The sequence below is a fragment of the Xenopus laevis genome, chromosome 7S (assembly GCF_017654675.1).
Source record: "Xenopus laevis strain J_2021 chromosome 7S, Xenopus_laevis_v10.1, whole genome shotgun sequence".
Classification (NCBI taxonomy): Eukaryota; Metazoa; Chordata; class Amphibia; order Anura; family Pipidae; genus Xenopus; species Xenopus laevis.
This window is the reverse complement of record NC_054384.1, coordinates 70853112-70867078: the sequence shown is the minus strand read 5'-3', so window position 1 is coordinate 70867078 and position 13967 is coordinate 70853112. Positions and strand designations below refer to the sequence as shown.

The window sequence follows — 13967 nt, the reverse complement described above, 5'->3', positions numbered from 1 at the left end:
CGTTATACTCATTTGACGTGTTTCTTTGAAAACAACTTCTTCAGAGACAACTGGTTATCTTCACAGTGGAAGAAATCCCATTTTTTTATTTGGTTGGTTTAAATCTAAAATCACACAGGTCACAGATTTTATATCCATTATGGACAACTTACCTTTAGTCTTCCTAAAGTGTATTTGACACCCTTTGATTTTAACACATTGAACTACATTGTTGTCTTTCTTCAGCCTCTAGTCCTATTCATACTTTAATTTGGTGGTCCAGTGGGGGAACTGTGGAAAACCTTAGCAAGAAAAATCTGACAACTATGTTTTATTCATTGTATATTGGTTTTGTTTTCTTTATTATAAAACAGTTTCCTTCCAGGCAAACAACAGAAGCCCTAACTTACTTTCTAGATATGTAAACACTGCACTGCTGCTTGGAATTCCTGGCGCACACAGCATTTAGACCACCACTGCTGTACAGTGGAGCGGCAGTCAAAACAAAGTCTGTCAGCACTCCTAATTATGTTAAATGCACAATGCACACAGAGCAGTGATAGGCAGACCTCTACACAACAACATTTAGTATTTTTGCACTGGGGTCTGCCTGTCCCTATTCTATAAGCACCGGCCAGGGCCCTATTTATTAAATAGTGTTAAGAATAGTGATAAGTGTACAGTGGCATTTTTTTTCTCTGGCACTAGTGACAAAAATGTTCCATGTTCCCTTTGCCAAAAAGTGAAAGAGCCAAGATGCATAGCTAATGCACTGAACTTATAATCAATAATAATATATTAAAGGGTTTATTCACTTGAACCTCTGATATGCCAAAAGCTACCAGGACACTGATAGGACATCAGAACATGAGCAGAACCAAAATGCTTAAGTCACCCCATTGACTTCTATTAGGAATGCATATATACAAGTGCCTGCCAAGAGACTATCATGTGACAGGTAAAACTACAGCAGTTACAGCAGCCAGGCAAACACCACCTGACATACGCTTGCACAAGCACTTACAACTTGACTAAAGAATTAAATGGTTCCAAAAGAGAGTCATTATGCGGCTGCATTATTCCTTCAATTATTTATCAGCTTCCTGCACAGGCTGGGTGGTGGGAGCAGTTCCAGTAGTACAGGTTTACTGTTCAGTGAACTCTCTCCAAAAACTGCCAGATCAGAACCATATACACATAACTGAAATTTGGATCTAAAGGGAAACTCCACCCCACACAAGCATACGGAACGCATTTCAGGACATTCTGCAAGCAAAATACCTGTACTGCATACGATGTCCTATGCCTTTGGAATGGTGCATCGGTTGCTTTTGCCGTCACCCATCGTCCAAATCTGTAATCACACCTCTGTCTACTACCTTCCCTTCTCAGCCGTCAGTACATACGAACTCCGCCCTCAGCCTTCTGCCCTCAACCTTCCGCCCTCTGCCCTCAATCCTCCGCCCTCAGTCCTCTGCCTTCTATTCCTCTTCCTTCCACCCTCTGCCCTCGCTGCTCAGCACTCCCCCCTCAGATCTTTCTTTTCAGCCTACAGTCTTATCCATAAGTTTCTAAAGTGGTGAGCGAGGGCGGAAGGCAGAGGAATAAGGGCGGAAGGCATCTACCTGTCAGCCAAACACGGGGGTTGGAAATTCAGTGTGGAAACACTAGAATGTGCCTGCACAGGGGCAATTATGAATATGGTGCCTCCCTGATGCAGTTCCTGAAATGCCACCACCCAGAGCTTACTTTCCTGCAGAGAAGGTGGTCCAGGGGGGCTGCATCACTAGTTCGAAGAGTGTAATAGTGTTCTCTGCACTAGAAGAGCCAAATTTCCAGTTAAAAATACGGAAATGTGGCTCTTACCAGAAGCTGCTTTTTCTGCCCTGGCAACTTGATACTTAACTCACTTCATTGGCACAGCACCTCTGCCATTACATACACAACAAAGGACAGATGGAAGCAGATTGGCCTTTTCTCCACTGGCAAAGATACACCAGCAGAGAAAACACTTGGGGGGAATTCACAAAAGTGTCAATAAGTACACAGTTCTTGCAGGTCGCCAAATTGTAAAAATGTTGTAAGAACGACAAATTCACTTAAAGTGCCACCGCACCATTTCAGCTGTGATTTCACATCCCCCTAGCCCCCTTATACTCTGGAATGGGATTTTAGGACAATAGCAGAACAAAAGGGAGTGGATAAGGAAACTATTGTAAGACAAACAAATTACTTTATACTGTAGTATACTTGCAAGCCGTGATAATTATTAAACACAGTGCCCAACTTTGCATTTATTTGCACTAACTTAATGGCTGACAATGCAAGCTGATACAGCAGCACTGTTATAGTAGCTAGATAAAATAAAAGGGTAATGGTACACAGGGGCTTTTTGCCATTTTGAGCATAATGTTTTTTAGTAGCCTCAAAACAGTGTCAGTTCACATAAAACAACTTCCAATAGATTTGCATTGGCATTGCCTGCAAGAATTCGTGCCAGCACCTTTCAGGCAATAGTTGCTTAGACACAAGCTCTCGCCGGCAATTGCAATACAAGTCTGCTGTAGGCGGCGTGAGGTGCCATGTTCTTGAAAAAGGGGTTGTTGACCTTTCAAACACTTTGTTAGTTCAGTTGTTTTCAAGCTGCCTTGAATTCTGCTCAACGGCGAGATACTTGATAAGATAAGAAATATATCAACCGAATGAGTCAGAGACCCCCCTTCTTATGTGCAGGTCAGGAAAAATTTAACCTACACCCAAACCTAACCCATAAAGCCTTAACTAACACCTGACCTTAAGCCAGGGCCAAGGCAAGCTGACTTGGTGCCCTAGGCTAATTTGCAAATTAGGATTCGGATTCGGTTCGGTATTCAGCTGAATCTTTCCAAAGGATTTGCGGGTTCAGGCGAATCCAAACTATTGGATTCGGTGCATCCCTAACAAATAGGGATATATTTGCACAGTGGCATAATTCAGATGTGAGTTATGACTGTCCAAATAAAGGCTTTCAATGAGGTGCTTCACATTTTACAGAACAGCGAGCAACTTCTAGCACAGTGTTTAATTGCTCTTCTATCCATCTGACATATTTATGCCTCACTCTGGGGTTAGCAGATGTCCTCACTCATCCACTCCCTTAGTTAGTGGAACACTACTAGAACTGAGGGAACAATGTGCTCATCTAATGATTTCAGATTGTTACCAGTCACAACATGCTGTTGTATGTTTAGTTTATAATTATTTTACCATAATATTTCCACTTGATGCACATAATTATGCATACTTAATACAGATTCTATTTTTTGTGAAAATGCAATTGCTTAGTTTCCGGAAAGAAAGCCTTTTTCTTTCTCAATCAGGCCGGAAAATCTGTGTGGTCGCAAATGCGGCTATGCCTCTGTACATCTGGTTTTCAGCATGTGCGCGCAGAGACATGAACAGGTGTCATACATAGTGTGACTTCAATAGAGACAAACTGCAGCAAGAGAAAAAAAAGCAATTGGAAGGTAGATTAACCAACGGAGAGAAAGAAAAAAGGACATTCGTGAGAGATGACTGACAAACGAAAGTAATTATAAAATAAAAATTAGTCAAAAAGAAAAAGAAGCAGAAAGGCATTAAACAGAGGTAACAGAAGTAAAGGGAGAAAGAACTGTGCTGTTTTGGAGATGAAGCAATGGATCCTGACATGCCTATTGACCTTCATGCTGCATGCTGGTGAGTGTGAAGGAATGGAGAGCCCTGCTGCCTATATATACATAATTTACATACATATTAAACATGCGTAACATACAGCATAGGTATAGCAAAACGATTTACCGCTTACAGTGCAAGTGTTTCATACAGAGTCCAATAAAGAAGATGGCTTCTGGCACAATAGGAAGTCTAGGGTATGCTCTGTTTTTAAACTTGCATCTAATGATGCTACAGCTAAGGTAAAATGACTCCTTTGCTCGACCATAAACCTAATTGCAACCTAATTGCATGTTGAGCTAAGTACTCACAGGAGCGTTTTACTTTATACCAGGCCAGTGCCGGCCAAAAGGTCTTTGCATCCTCTCACACTCTGTCCTTGAGCCTCATGAAAATTGTACAAAGTCGGTGTGTGTGAGGGGACTCCAATGTCCCACTTATGTGTTTATCTGTCTCTCTATAATTGCATGCTTTTTGTCCACCATGCACCAGGTGCCCCAAGAGCTGTGTGCACCTGGCAATGATACTTTGTATGTATGTATACATTTATTGCTGTACAATCTTATAGTGTAGAAAATAAAAACAGTGAGAGCAAACATTATACAGGTATAGGACCCGTTATCCAGAATGCTTGGGACCTGGGGTTTGCCGGATAACTGATCTTTCCGTAATTTAGGTCTTCATGCCTGAAGTCTACTAGAAATTAATTTAAACATTAAATAAACCCAATAGACTGGTTTTGCTCCCAATAAGCATTAATGATATCTTAGTTTGGATCAAGTACAAGCTACTGTTTTATTATTACAGAGAAAAAGGAAATCGTTTTTAAAAATTTGTATTATTTGGATAAAATGGAGTCTATGGGAGACAGCCATTCCGTAATTCGGAACTTTCTGGATATCGGGTTTCCGGATAAGGGATCCTATACCTATACTAATGAAAATTGCAGAAAACAAAAACATTGCAATAAAAAAATGTAAATATATAGTTAAGCGAAAAAAATAAAACTTTTTATTGTAAGTTTCTTATTTTTGAAATGCATATGTACACGAAGTACAACAGTCGTTTTGTACTTGTTTTCTCCTTTATATAAATGCTTTATTTGACACTTGTGTATTATCTGTAAAAGTGCAGAACAATTTTACTTGTATTGCAAAAAGCGAAAAACTTAAATAAAAAAATTGTAAAGCTATACAGAGATTAAGTGTCATGTGATGATAGAGTAGAACTTACAGTTCATAATACCTTACCGCCTTGATAAATGTATGTATTGTCCTTTAACATGGTAGTCCCATAGCTTGCAGCATTACATTGTCTCATTTCTAGAATTAAACACAGCTCAAATTCCCAAAATAAACACTATACACATAGCACTTGCCTACTTGTGTTCTTGTGCAGAAGCATACTGCACCAATTTGCAGGTTGAACCTACTTTTGGGGGTAATGGAACAGATTCTACACCACTAAACAAACAAGGAAAGACCGCTCCAAGCTCATCTTTAGTAGGAAGCAGCTCCTAAGGCTCCTAAGGCCAGTCATTAGCATCCCCACTGTCACATATACCATTCCATTTCCGAAACGCGTTAGGTGTATCCTATCCATAGTCTGCTACAATAAAACCGTTTTAACCAGAGTGCTGTCCAGTTTTTTGTATTTGGTATAAGATTCTATACCACTGATAGATCTTCACCACTGTGTCACTTGAATAGCAGAACATAAAGGAAGTAAGTTTATGCCCATGTCACTTTGTGCATAGGGCCTATTACTCAAGAACAGTACTACATAAAATCAATCCAGAGATCTCGCCAGCTTGCTTGAGATGTGGTGCGGCCGAGGGCACGATTCTACACACTTTCTGGGCTTGCTCGGAAATTGTACCCTTCTGGGTAGCGATTCAGAGCCGTATCACTAGGATGCTAGGGTTTGAGATACCATTGGATCCTAAGTGGTATTTACTAGGTATGGACCCCCCAACTCCTCTAACGAACCCAGCCCACACTATGGTTCACAAATTACTATTCTTAGCACGTAAAATCATAGCCCAGCACTGGAAAGCCCCAGACCCTCCTTCCTATCAGCTGTGGTTGAAGTCGGTTCAGGACTTACAAAAAGTGGAGGATTTGATTGCTAAGAGAAAGGGTTCTACTAAGGCTAACATCGCTATTTGGCAGCTTTGGATCCTGGAACATGTCTGATTACGCCTAGGGAGCCGGTAGTAATTACCTAACGCTTGATTAGGTTACAGCCCACTTATCCTACGCTACAAGATAGCGCACAACTTTTTCAGATACGAACAGCCTTAAGGTCAAATCATAGGATGCAGTTCATTTCAGGGAAATGCAGTTTGTTTATGTCTTTGCTGTCCATAACCATGTGAGTTTACAGTGTTCAGTGGATCCCTTTCCTAGCGAAAATTATTATGGTTCTTCTGTAAGTTGAGGTACAATGCTTATGAGTGTCATGTATGTATCTATTTGGTCAAGATTCTGAGATTGCAGGTTATCTAAACCCAATCTGCGTATTGGGTAATGTTCCCTTTTGTATGTGCACTGAACTGTGATAATGTTTGTACAACTATTCTGTTTATTTTTTTTTTTTCTCTCTCAATAAATCTCACTTGAACCAAAAAAAAAGTTTATGCCCATGTCCCACATATTGGCACTTTCCTAGCAGGCTCAATCTTCCTATCAAAAGCAAATCTTTGCCCTTTCGAAAAAACAAAATTGTATAAACTCTTATAGCTAAAATATTCTATGAATAAGCCAAAAAAACTGGCACTCACGTTACAAAAAAAATCGAAGTGCCTGGGTGCAGTCATAAAATATAGAATAATCAAACAACAATGTCGGCACGCTCATATCTCAGTGAAAAGGTTATTTATTGAAAAGAACTGACGTTTCGGCTAACACTCTAGATTTACACAAGGCATGGGGGAATAACCCCATTAAGAATACTTTCCAGTTAAACCTGGCCACAGGAAAGGGGTATCAGGGTAAGCATGTGACAATCAGACTTTAAATCATAATTCTGTGTATATGGACTATATATATATGAATAAGTGAGTGAATATACAGTACATTAACATATCCCTTCTTGAATTTTAGGATTATTATTGTCTGCTGAGACAGAAGGTACGTGATCCTCAGTATAACTTTTTTGGGGTAGAGATTTGGCAATTGGAAATCAAAGCATATTTCTATGTATATGGACTTTTAGAGGTCTACAGTATTTATCAAAATTTGTGAGGTTTTCTACTTAGAATAAACTCACAATTTAAAAAAACTCGAATGTTTGCTTAATTATTAAACAGGATAGATTGTGGCTATTTTGTACACTGCCTTACATGTTGTAAATATCCCCTATTGTCTGTGCCTTTGTATTTTGTGACATACCCCATTCCCTTCTATTTCTGTCCTTTTATTATCTTGCATCCAAACTCATCTTTTCACCATTTCTTTAATATACAGATAAAGTCCAGGTTAGTATTTCAGGCAAAACAGTTACAATCACTTGCCCTGTGGGAAAAGCGACAATTATGGATATAAAGGCAAACAAAGAATTGACAAAGGAAGGCGAATTTCAATTTACAGATTTTTCTGATGAAAACAATGGGATGTACAAGTGTGAGAAGGAATCTGAGTCCTCAGTTTACCTATACCTAAAGGCCTACGGTAGGTACATAGTGAAAGCAGATGTGTGTATTCAGACTATTTAACAAATTCTTGAGATAAAGTTAAAAACAAAATACATAGGAAAAAAAGGGAAAAAACAATGAAAACAGTTTCACATATACATGGTATGGTATATACATGGTATTGATCAAGTAACTACAGTTATTTCCATGTTACTGTATTACCCCACATTTAGGGGGTTATTAATCAAAATCTGAAAATTTCTTACTATTTTATGGACACTGCTCCAACCAAATCCGCATGGACTTTCTCCCTATTTATCAATACATTTTTCAGAAACTTTTATGAAAAAAAACTTAATAAAATCGTGAAAAAAATCCAAAAGCCTCTGAATTTTTCGGATTTGTCAATAAAAACTGCAACTTTTTTTTGGATTTGACGCCTGTAACCACAAAATCTTTGGATTATTAAATGAAACCCAGTGCAGGGACATCTGCCATTGACTTCTACATGAATTCGGCAGTACTTTTTACTTGGATCTTTCATTTCATCTGGGTTCAATAAATCACGATAAAAAGTCGAGGTTTTTTTTTTTTCTCCGAAAAAATTGTGGTTTTCCCTATAAAAGTTTGACCAGAAAAAAATCAGACTTTAATAAATAAACCCCTAAATGTTTACTCATAAACATAACAATGTTCCCATGCAGGTGCTTGATCACGCATTGCCTGGAACTAGGCAAACCAGCTGCCTCTATTAACCGTTTTATCTCTACCATGACATATGCTCCTACTTGCCCATTTCTTACATTGCTTTATAGTTAATTCGGATTGAGAAAGAAAGACCAAGTTCAGCCCATATATATATACAGAGAGACCTATCTTGCACAGACCTCTCTGTCTTGTACGTTTATAGTTGTAGTTCTGCCTCCTCCCCAGTGTCCCAACAAAGGCCTTGTCTGCTTCTCCCTAGTTCTGGCCCTGCATACTGCATATTTTATATAGTATTTGTATTATTTTTACATGATAGTATTGTTACCACACATATTGTTCACATTGTTCTGTACTATCTTTATGTATTCATATAAAAATAGGCAGCTAATATAATTTATTCTACCATCTAGTCCTCCTAAGATCTTACAGACTTCTATACAATGTAATAAGACATGTTAAAAGAGAGATAACCCCTAAAAAAGTGTCTGCGACAATCACATGCTCAGTGGGCTCTGAGCAGCTGTTGAGAAGCTGTAATTTATCAAGCAGAAAATGAGGTTGACCTGTCATATAAGCTGAGGCTGATTATTAAATTCTGATGCTAATTGCACTGTTTTCTGTGCTGCCATGTAGTAATTATCTGTATTAATTACTAATCAGCCTTATACTGTGACATTTATATTCTATGTGTACTGTATATTGTGAGTGGGTCCCTAAGCTCAGTCAGTGACAGCAGCACAGAGCATGTGCAGTGAATCAGCAGAAAAGAAAATCGGGAGCTACAGGAGCATCTTTGGAGACACATGTCTTCCCTGCTAAATGAATGTGGTTGCCTTGGGCTGGTGCAGAATCCTAAAACATATTGTACAAAATGTTTAGCCTACTTCTTTAATTAAGCTTTAGTTCTCCTTTAAAGGATTCCATTTTATTACTTCCTCTTTGCCTCCAGAGAATGTAGGTTTTTGTAGCAGTATACAGAAATTGAATGCATGGTCAGTTTAATAAAGAGGATTTCACCTAGGTCCTTTTGTTTTCTTTAGTGTGTGACAATTGCAGAGAGGTCTCCATTCCTCTAGTGGCTGGAATACTGATTGGGGACTGCATGGTTACTCTGGGAGTGGCTTTTGTCATCTATTTTGGATGCAGAAAACAAACTGGGCATCTACGAGAGGGAGGAATGTCTAACGGAGCCCGAGCTAAAGGTAGGAAAATTAAAGGGATACTGTTGTGGGAAAACAGACTTCTGTATGGAAATCTGTTTTTCAAAATAGTAAACTGATTTTTTGTTATATTTAATTTCGAAATCTGACATGGGGCTAGACATATTGTCAGTTTCCCAGGTGTCCCATTCAAGGGACTTGTGTTCTGATAAACTTCAGTACTCTTTACTACTCTTTTTCCAGTTGGAGTGATATGACCCCCCCCATAAGGAGGATAGCATCGGCCATATTAGCTTGGGGTGACATCACTTCCTGCCTGAGTCTGTCCACTCAGATTACAGCAGGGAGGGGAGGGGGGAAAAGGGAGGGAGAGAGGAGCAAACTGAGCATGCTCAAGCCCTAGCCCTGGAGGTTTATGCTGAATACAGGAAGTCTGATACAGAAGCCCATGTGTACACAATAGAAGGAAAGAAATGCTGTGTTTCTTTTGACAGAGGACTGAGAGCAGCATTACTTTAAAGGTTTACTGGTGTAATTATATAGACCTTTCTGATAACGCTTAATTTTAGCCTTTCCTATGAGGTTTGCATGACATAGAAGCTGAGTTTACAGGGCTGATGTCACGGTCGGCACCCTAAACCAGAACTAGTGCCAAGCTCCCTGGTCTCGGCTCGGCTTCACCAGTAGTGTGACCGTATTTGGCTTCGGGAGGAGCTCTCAGCGTACTCAGATGCCACCTGGACTTTTCGAGAGGAGCAAGGCGAGGAGTTCTGGCAGGCAAAGGGGCACGACTGTTGTTAGAGTCAGTTAGGCCAAAGGTCACGGTACTAAAGGATTAGGCACAAGGATGGTCAGACAGGCTGGGTCGAGGTAGGCGGATATCAGAATCGTCAAACAGGCAAAGGGTCAAACCGGGTGATCAAACAAAGGGTTAAGCAGAAGAGTTGTCGTAGGCAGGCAAAGGTCAGGATACAGATTGTCGGATAGTCAAGAAGCAGGCTGGGTCAAACACAGATAATCAGATCAGAATTCAAAGACAGACACACAAGGCTCAGGAAACCACAAGAGCTAAGTTCTATCACGGGCAAAGGGCTGTACAATGAATGGGCCTTAAATAGCATTCAAATTTTGCGCCAAAACGTGAGTCAAACTGTGCTGGCGCAAACACGCCAGCATGCCTGCGCCTTTAAGAGGCGCGCAGGCGCTGCGCATGCCCTAGAAACAACATGGCTCTGGCGCTTAAGGACCATGCGGCGGGCGTCCCCGCCGCACAGGTACTTTCTCTACAGCTGATTATTAAATTGTGATGCAATTTAAACAGGTTTCTAAATTTTTTCGTTATGAGAATCAGAATTAATTACTAAACAGACTTGTATTGTTACTTTTTTTATTTTATAACTTCAGCTCAGGTAACTGACAGCAACACAGAGCAGGTGCTGTAAATCAACACAAAAGAAGAAGGAGAGCTACTAAGCCATAATTTATCTTCAGTGCTAAAGAGCAGCTGTGGGGGCCCTGGGCTAGTACAATCTCTCTGAAAACAATGTACAACATTTCTGCCCAACTACTTTGTTAAGCTTTAGTTCTGCCTTAAAGAGTTTTGTTTATATAGATAGACTCCTGTTTTGCTCATGAAGAAATACCATGCAAGTAATGTGTTAAGAATTCACGACTGGTCAGTACTGAGACTGTCAACATGTGCTAATATAGAATTGACTAATCTGGTCGGTAAATGTGAACAACCAACTTTGAGTAAATTAATATGATGTATTCGTTGTGGGAATTTGGAGATTCATTTGTCTTTCTACATCTTTACAGGAAAGCAAGAAAAGCCCCCACCTGTCCCAAATCCTGACTATGAGGTGAGAGGTGGTGCAAAAGAGGCACACAGTTGTGTTAAACAAGAGCTTCTTATTCTGTGTCCGTGGAATGCCTACTTATTCTGCAGCATTCTTCTTACATTGGCCTAGAGAAAAGAAAGGGAAACTGCTTTCAATTGCAAATACAACTGAACGTTACTGAAAACTAATGTATAGGGGGTTATTTACTAAACTCCGACTGCAAAAAGCGTTTTTTTTTTTTTTAATAAAATCAGACTTTTAAAAAATCACAAATTTTTCAGAATTTATTAAACCCCAAGGATGTAAAAGTCTGAAAATAAGTCAATGGGAGAAGTCCCAATGATTTTTTGATGTGCGCTGGATGAAAAAAACGGAAAAATCGTTAGAATAAGATTTTTTTTCCAGCAAAGCAATTTATCGAGAAAATGTAATAATAAATAAACGGATTTGATCGGAGTTTGTAGCAGAAAATATTGAGATAAATTCGGACTTTGATAAATAACCCTCTTAATGTAGAGCTGCTTAGAATATTCTCTTTAATTATGCAAAAGAATAAATTTTTTTGGGCAGAGGACTCGGGTATGTAGACAAAGTATCTTTTTGTACTGTGTGCCGGTGTATGTGGCCCTGCTCCGTGTATTACCAAGGGGAAGAGTGTCACTCAAGTGTGATCTGTTTGTGTCTCTGAAATTGAAATTGGTAGCAACAGTTCCAATTTTATTTCTACATTTAATGTATTGAGTAATTTTCTCTAAAATACAGTATTTCAAATAAAAATCCTATTTTGATTATACATGCCTAGCTAGCAAGACAGATTTTGACAAATATGTTTAGATAAAAGCACACTAAATAGAGAATCATTTATAAATACTAACAATGATCACCTCTTGGTGCCTCTGTCTCTACAGGTGCTCAGGAAGGGCCAACGGGATTTGTATGATGGACTGGGAACGGGAACACGTTTAAAGTGAATTGTTGTAGTCTACTTGGATATTTGTGTTTTCCTTATGCTTTATTGATGAAACTATGAATGCATTTAATAATGACCAATCTAGTGGGCAAATAGAACCTAACCTTATCTGTAGGTATAGGTTTCACTGGTTATAGCCAAGATTGGCATTTGGTAAATACGATATTCCCTGAAAATAAAACTTATATTAATATAATATCATGCCCAGCACCTGAACAACCAAGTAGCAAGTCCGACACACCAGGAATTACCCCACACAATATAATCTAGTTTAGTATGTTATACTGCTCTAGCTGTTGGAATTCTTTATCCCTGCAGTTTGTTTCTTAGCTACTAGCCCTGAGCAAACTTTTGGGTTTCTATTACATCACATGCGTCAGTTTCTTATCGTAAAAATCTTATTTTGGAAATACTGTGCAGTAATACTTGCTTCCAATAAATTCCCCTGTCTCTCATCTAGTCTCCTCCTTTTTCAAATCTGTCTTATTGTCTTTTTCAAATCCTTCTTTCTCTCTCTCTCTCCTGCCTTCACCTCCCTCTGGTGCCTCCATTTTTATTACCCTCCCAGGTACACCTATCATCATCTAACTCCTTTTCCGTTTCCTCCGTGCTTATCTCCAATGTCTTCCTCTGCCTACTCCCTCCTATTCTCAGTGCCTTTTAGCCCTCTGCTGGACATGCATTCTGGTGTATTAATGCTGTGTGCTTTTCAGGTGTCATAACTAAGTTTGTAGGCCAGTCCATGGTGGAAATACATGAATTTATAACCCAGACTTACTGTTCTTCATCACGATGTTCTACCTGCTCTAGATCCATTGTTCACTGTACATGTCCTGCCAGCATGTTACAACCTCTTTCTGTACCTACTGGACTCATATTGTAATATGCTTTCTTAAAGATTGTCCATTTCAACTTCTCCAAGTAACCAAAACTTGTTTTTTCTTGGCAACTTTAGTCTGTAAGTTGATACTATATTTTCAATAAAAATGACTTGAGGAACAAAAGCATCATTTTGCCTCTTTATAGATCCCTTATATGACCTCATCTTAAGTACATGGAGATTTACATACAACTCATACTTACATACAGAGGCTATTACTGTTATGTACTGTGCTTTGCTTGGCCTTTATTAGCATTTAGCTTTAATAAACCACCTGCCCCGATCCCCTCTGGCATGTGTTGTCTACTGTGGAGCACAGAAAGGTAAAGATAAATATGCACAGAAAGGTAAAAATTAATACTATGTTCACCTCTTGTTTTCAGATAGATCACCAGAAATAACGACTTTTTCCAATGACTTTCTATCCTATTATTGTGTGACCGTTTTTCTAATATTGAAGTGTATATTAGAAGCAGCTCTGGGAGGGGGGGGGGTCGCCGACCCTGTAAACTGTTCTAAATGGATACATTTAGTTGATACATTTATTATCTTTGTCCCTGCTGAGCAGAATCTCTGAGTTTCATAACAGGCAGCTGTTAGAATTGATACAATAGTTGCTAATACTCCAGAGATGCTGCTGAGAAATGTATCAACTAAATGTTGCAAAATTGTAACAGTTCAGAGTCTGCACCTGAATTACTGAGCTGCCAGACTGAAACACCAGAGACAGGAACATTCAACTTTAGACTTGGATTTTAGAAAAACAAAAAATTATGGAAAGTAATTGGAAAAAGTCTTTATTTCTGGGGAACAATCTTAAAACAACTGAATTTAAAAAAAGTGTTTGGAAGGTGAACAACCCCTGTAAGACAAACATCTGTTTAAGTTGCATTTAATAAGTAAATGTATATATTCCAACTAACGGTACATACAAATTCAACTTAAGAAGAAACCTACAGACCCTATCTCGTACAGTTCTGGGTATCTTTCGATTAGAATAATATTAATTTTATTGTGCTAAAAATGGACTTAGCACTTTACAGCTTCAGTCTTGGATATTTCCCAGATTAATTTATGTTGTGATTTGAAATGCATTCTTGAT

At 39.0% G+C, this 13967-nt stretch overlaps 1 protein-coding gene across 1 annotated transcript; it reads left to right on the top strand.

Moving 5' to 3' along the window:
• The first annotated feature begins 3401 nt into the window (after window positions 1–3401).
• cd3e.S (CD3e molecule S homeolog) lies at window positions 3402–12989 on the top strand. Its single transcript, XM_018227778.2, has 6 exons — window positions 3402–3696; window positions 6777–6803; window positions 7140–7343; window positions 9055–9216; window positions 10993–11036; window positions 11924–12989. The coding sequence occupies exons 1-6, from the start codon at window positions 3648–3650 to the stop codon at window positions 11984–11986; spliced, it is 549 nt and encodes a 182-aa protein (XP_018083267.1). The 5' UTR covers window positions 3402–3647; the 3' UTR covers window positions 11987–12989.
• Window positions 12990–13967: the final 978 nt, after the last annotated feature.

Bases quoted from the DNA above. Each gene is read 5' to 3' on its own strand.
- cd3e.S (XM_018227778.2), top strand. From the start codon at position 3,648: ATGAAGCAATGGATCCTGACATGCCTATTGACCTTCATGCTGCATGCT. The intron at 3,697-6,776 runs GTGAGTGTGAAG...CTTGAATTTTAG, and splicing joins GACCTTCATGCTGCATGCTG to GATTATTATTGTCTGCTGAG. The intron at 6,804-7,139 runs GTACGTGATCCT...TTTAATATACAG, and splicing joins ATTGTCTGCTGAGACAGAAG to ATAAAGTCCAGGTTAGTATT.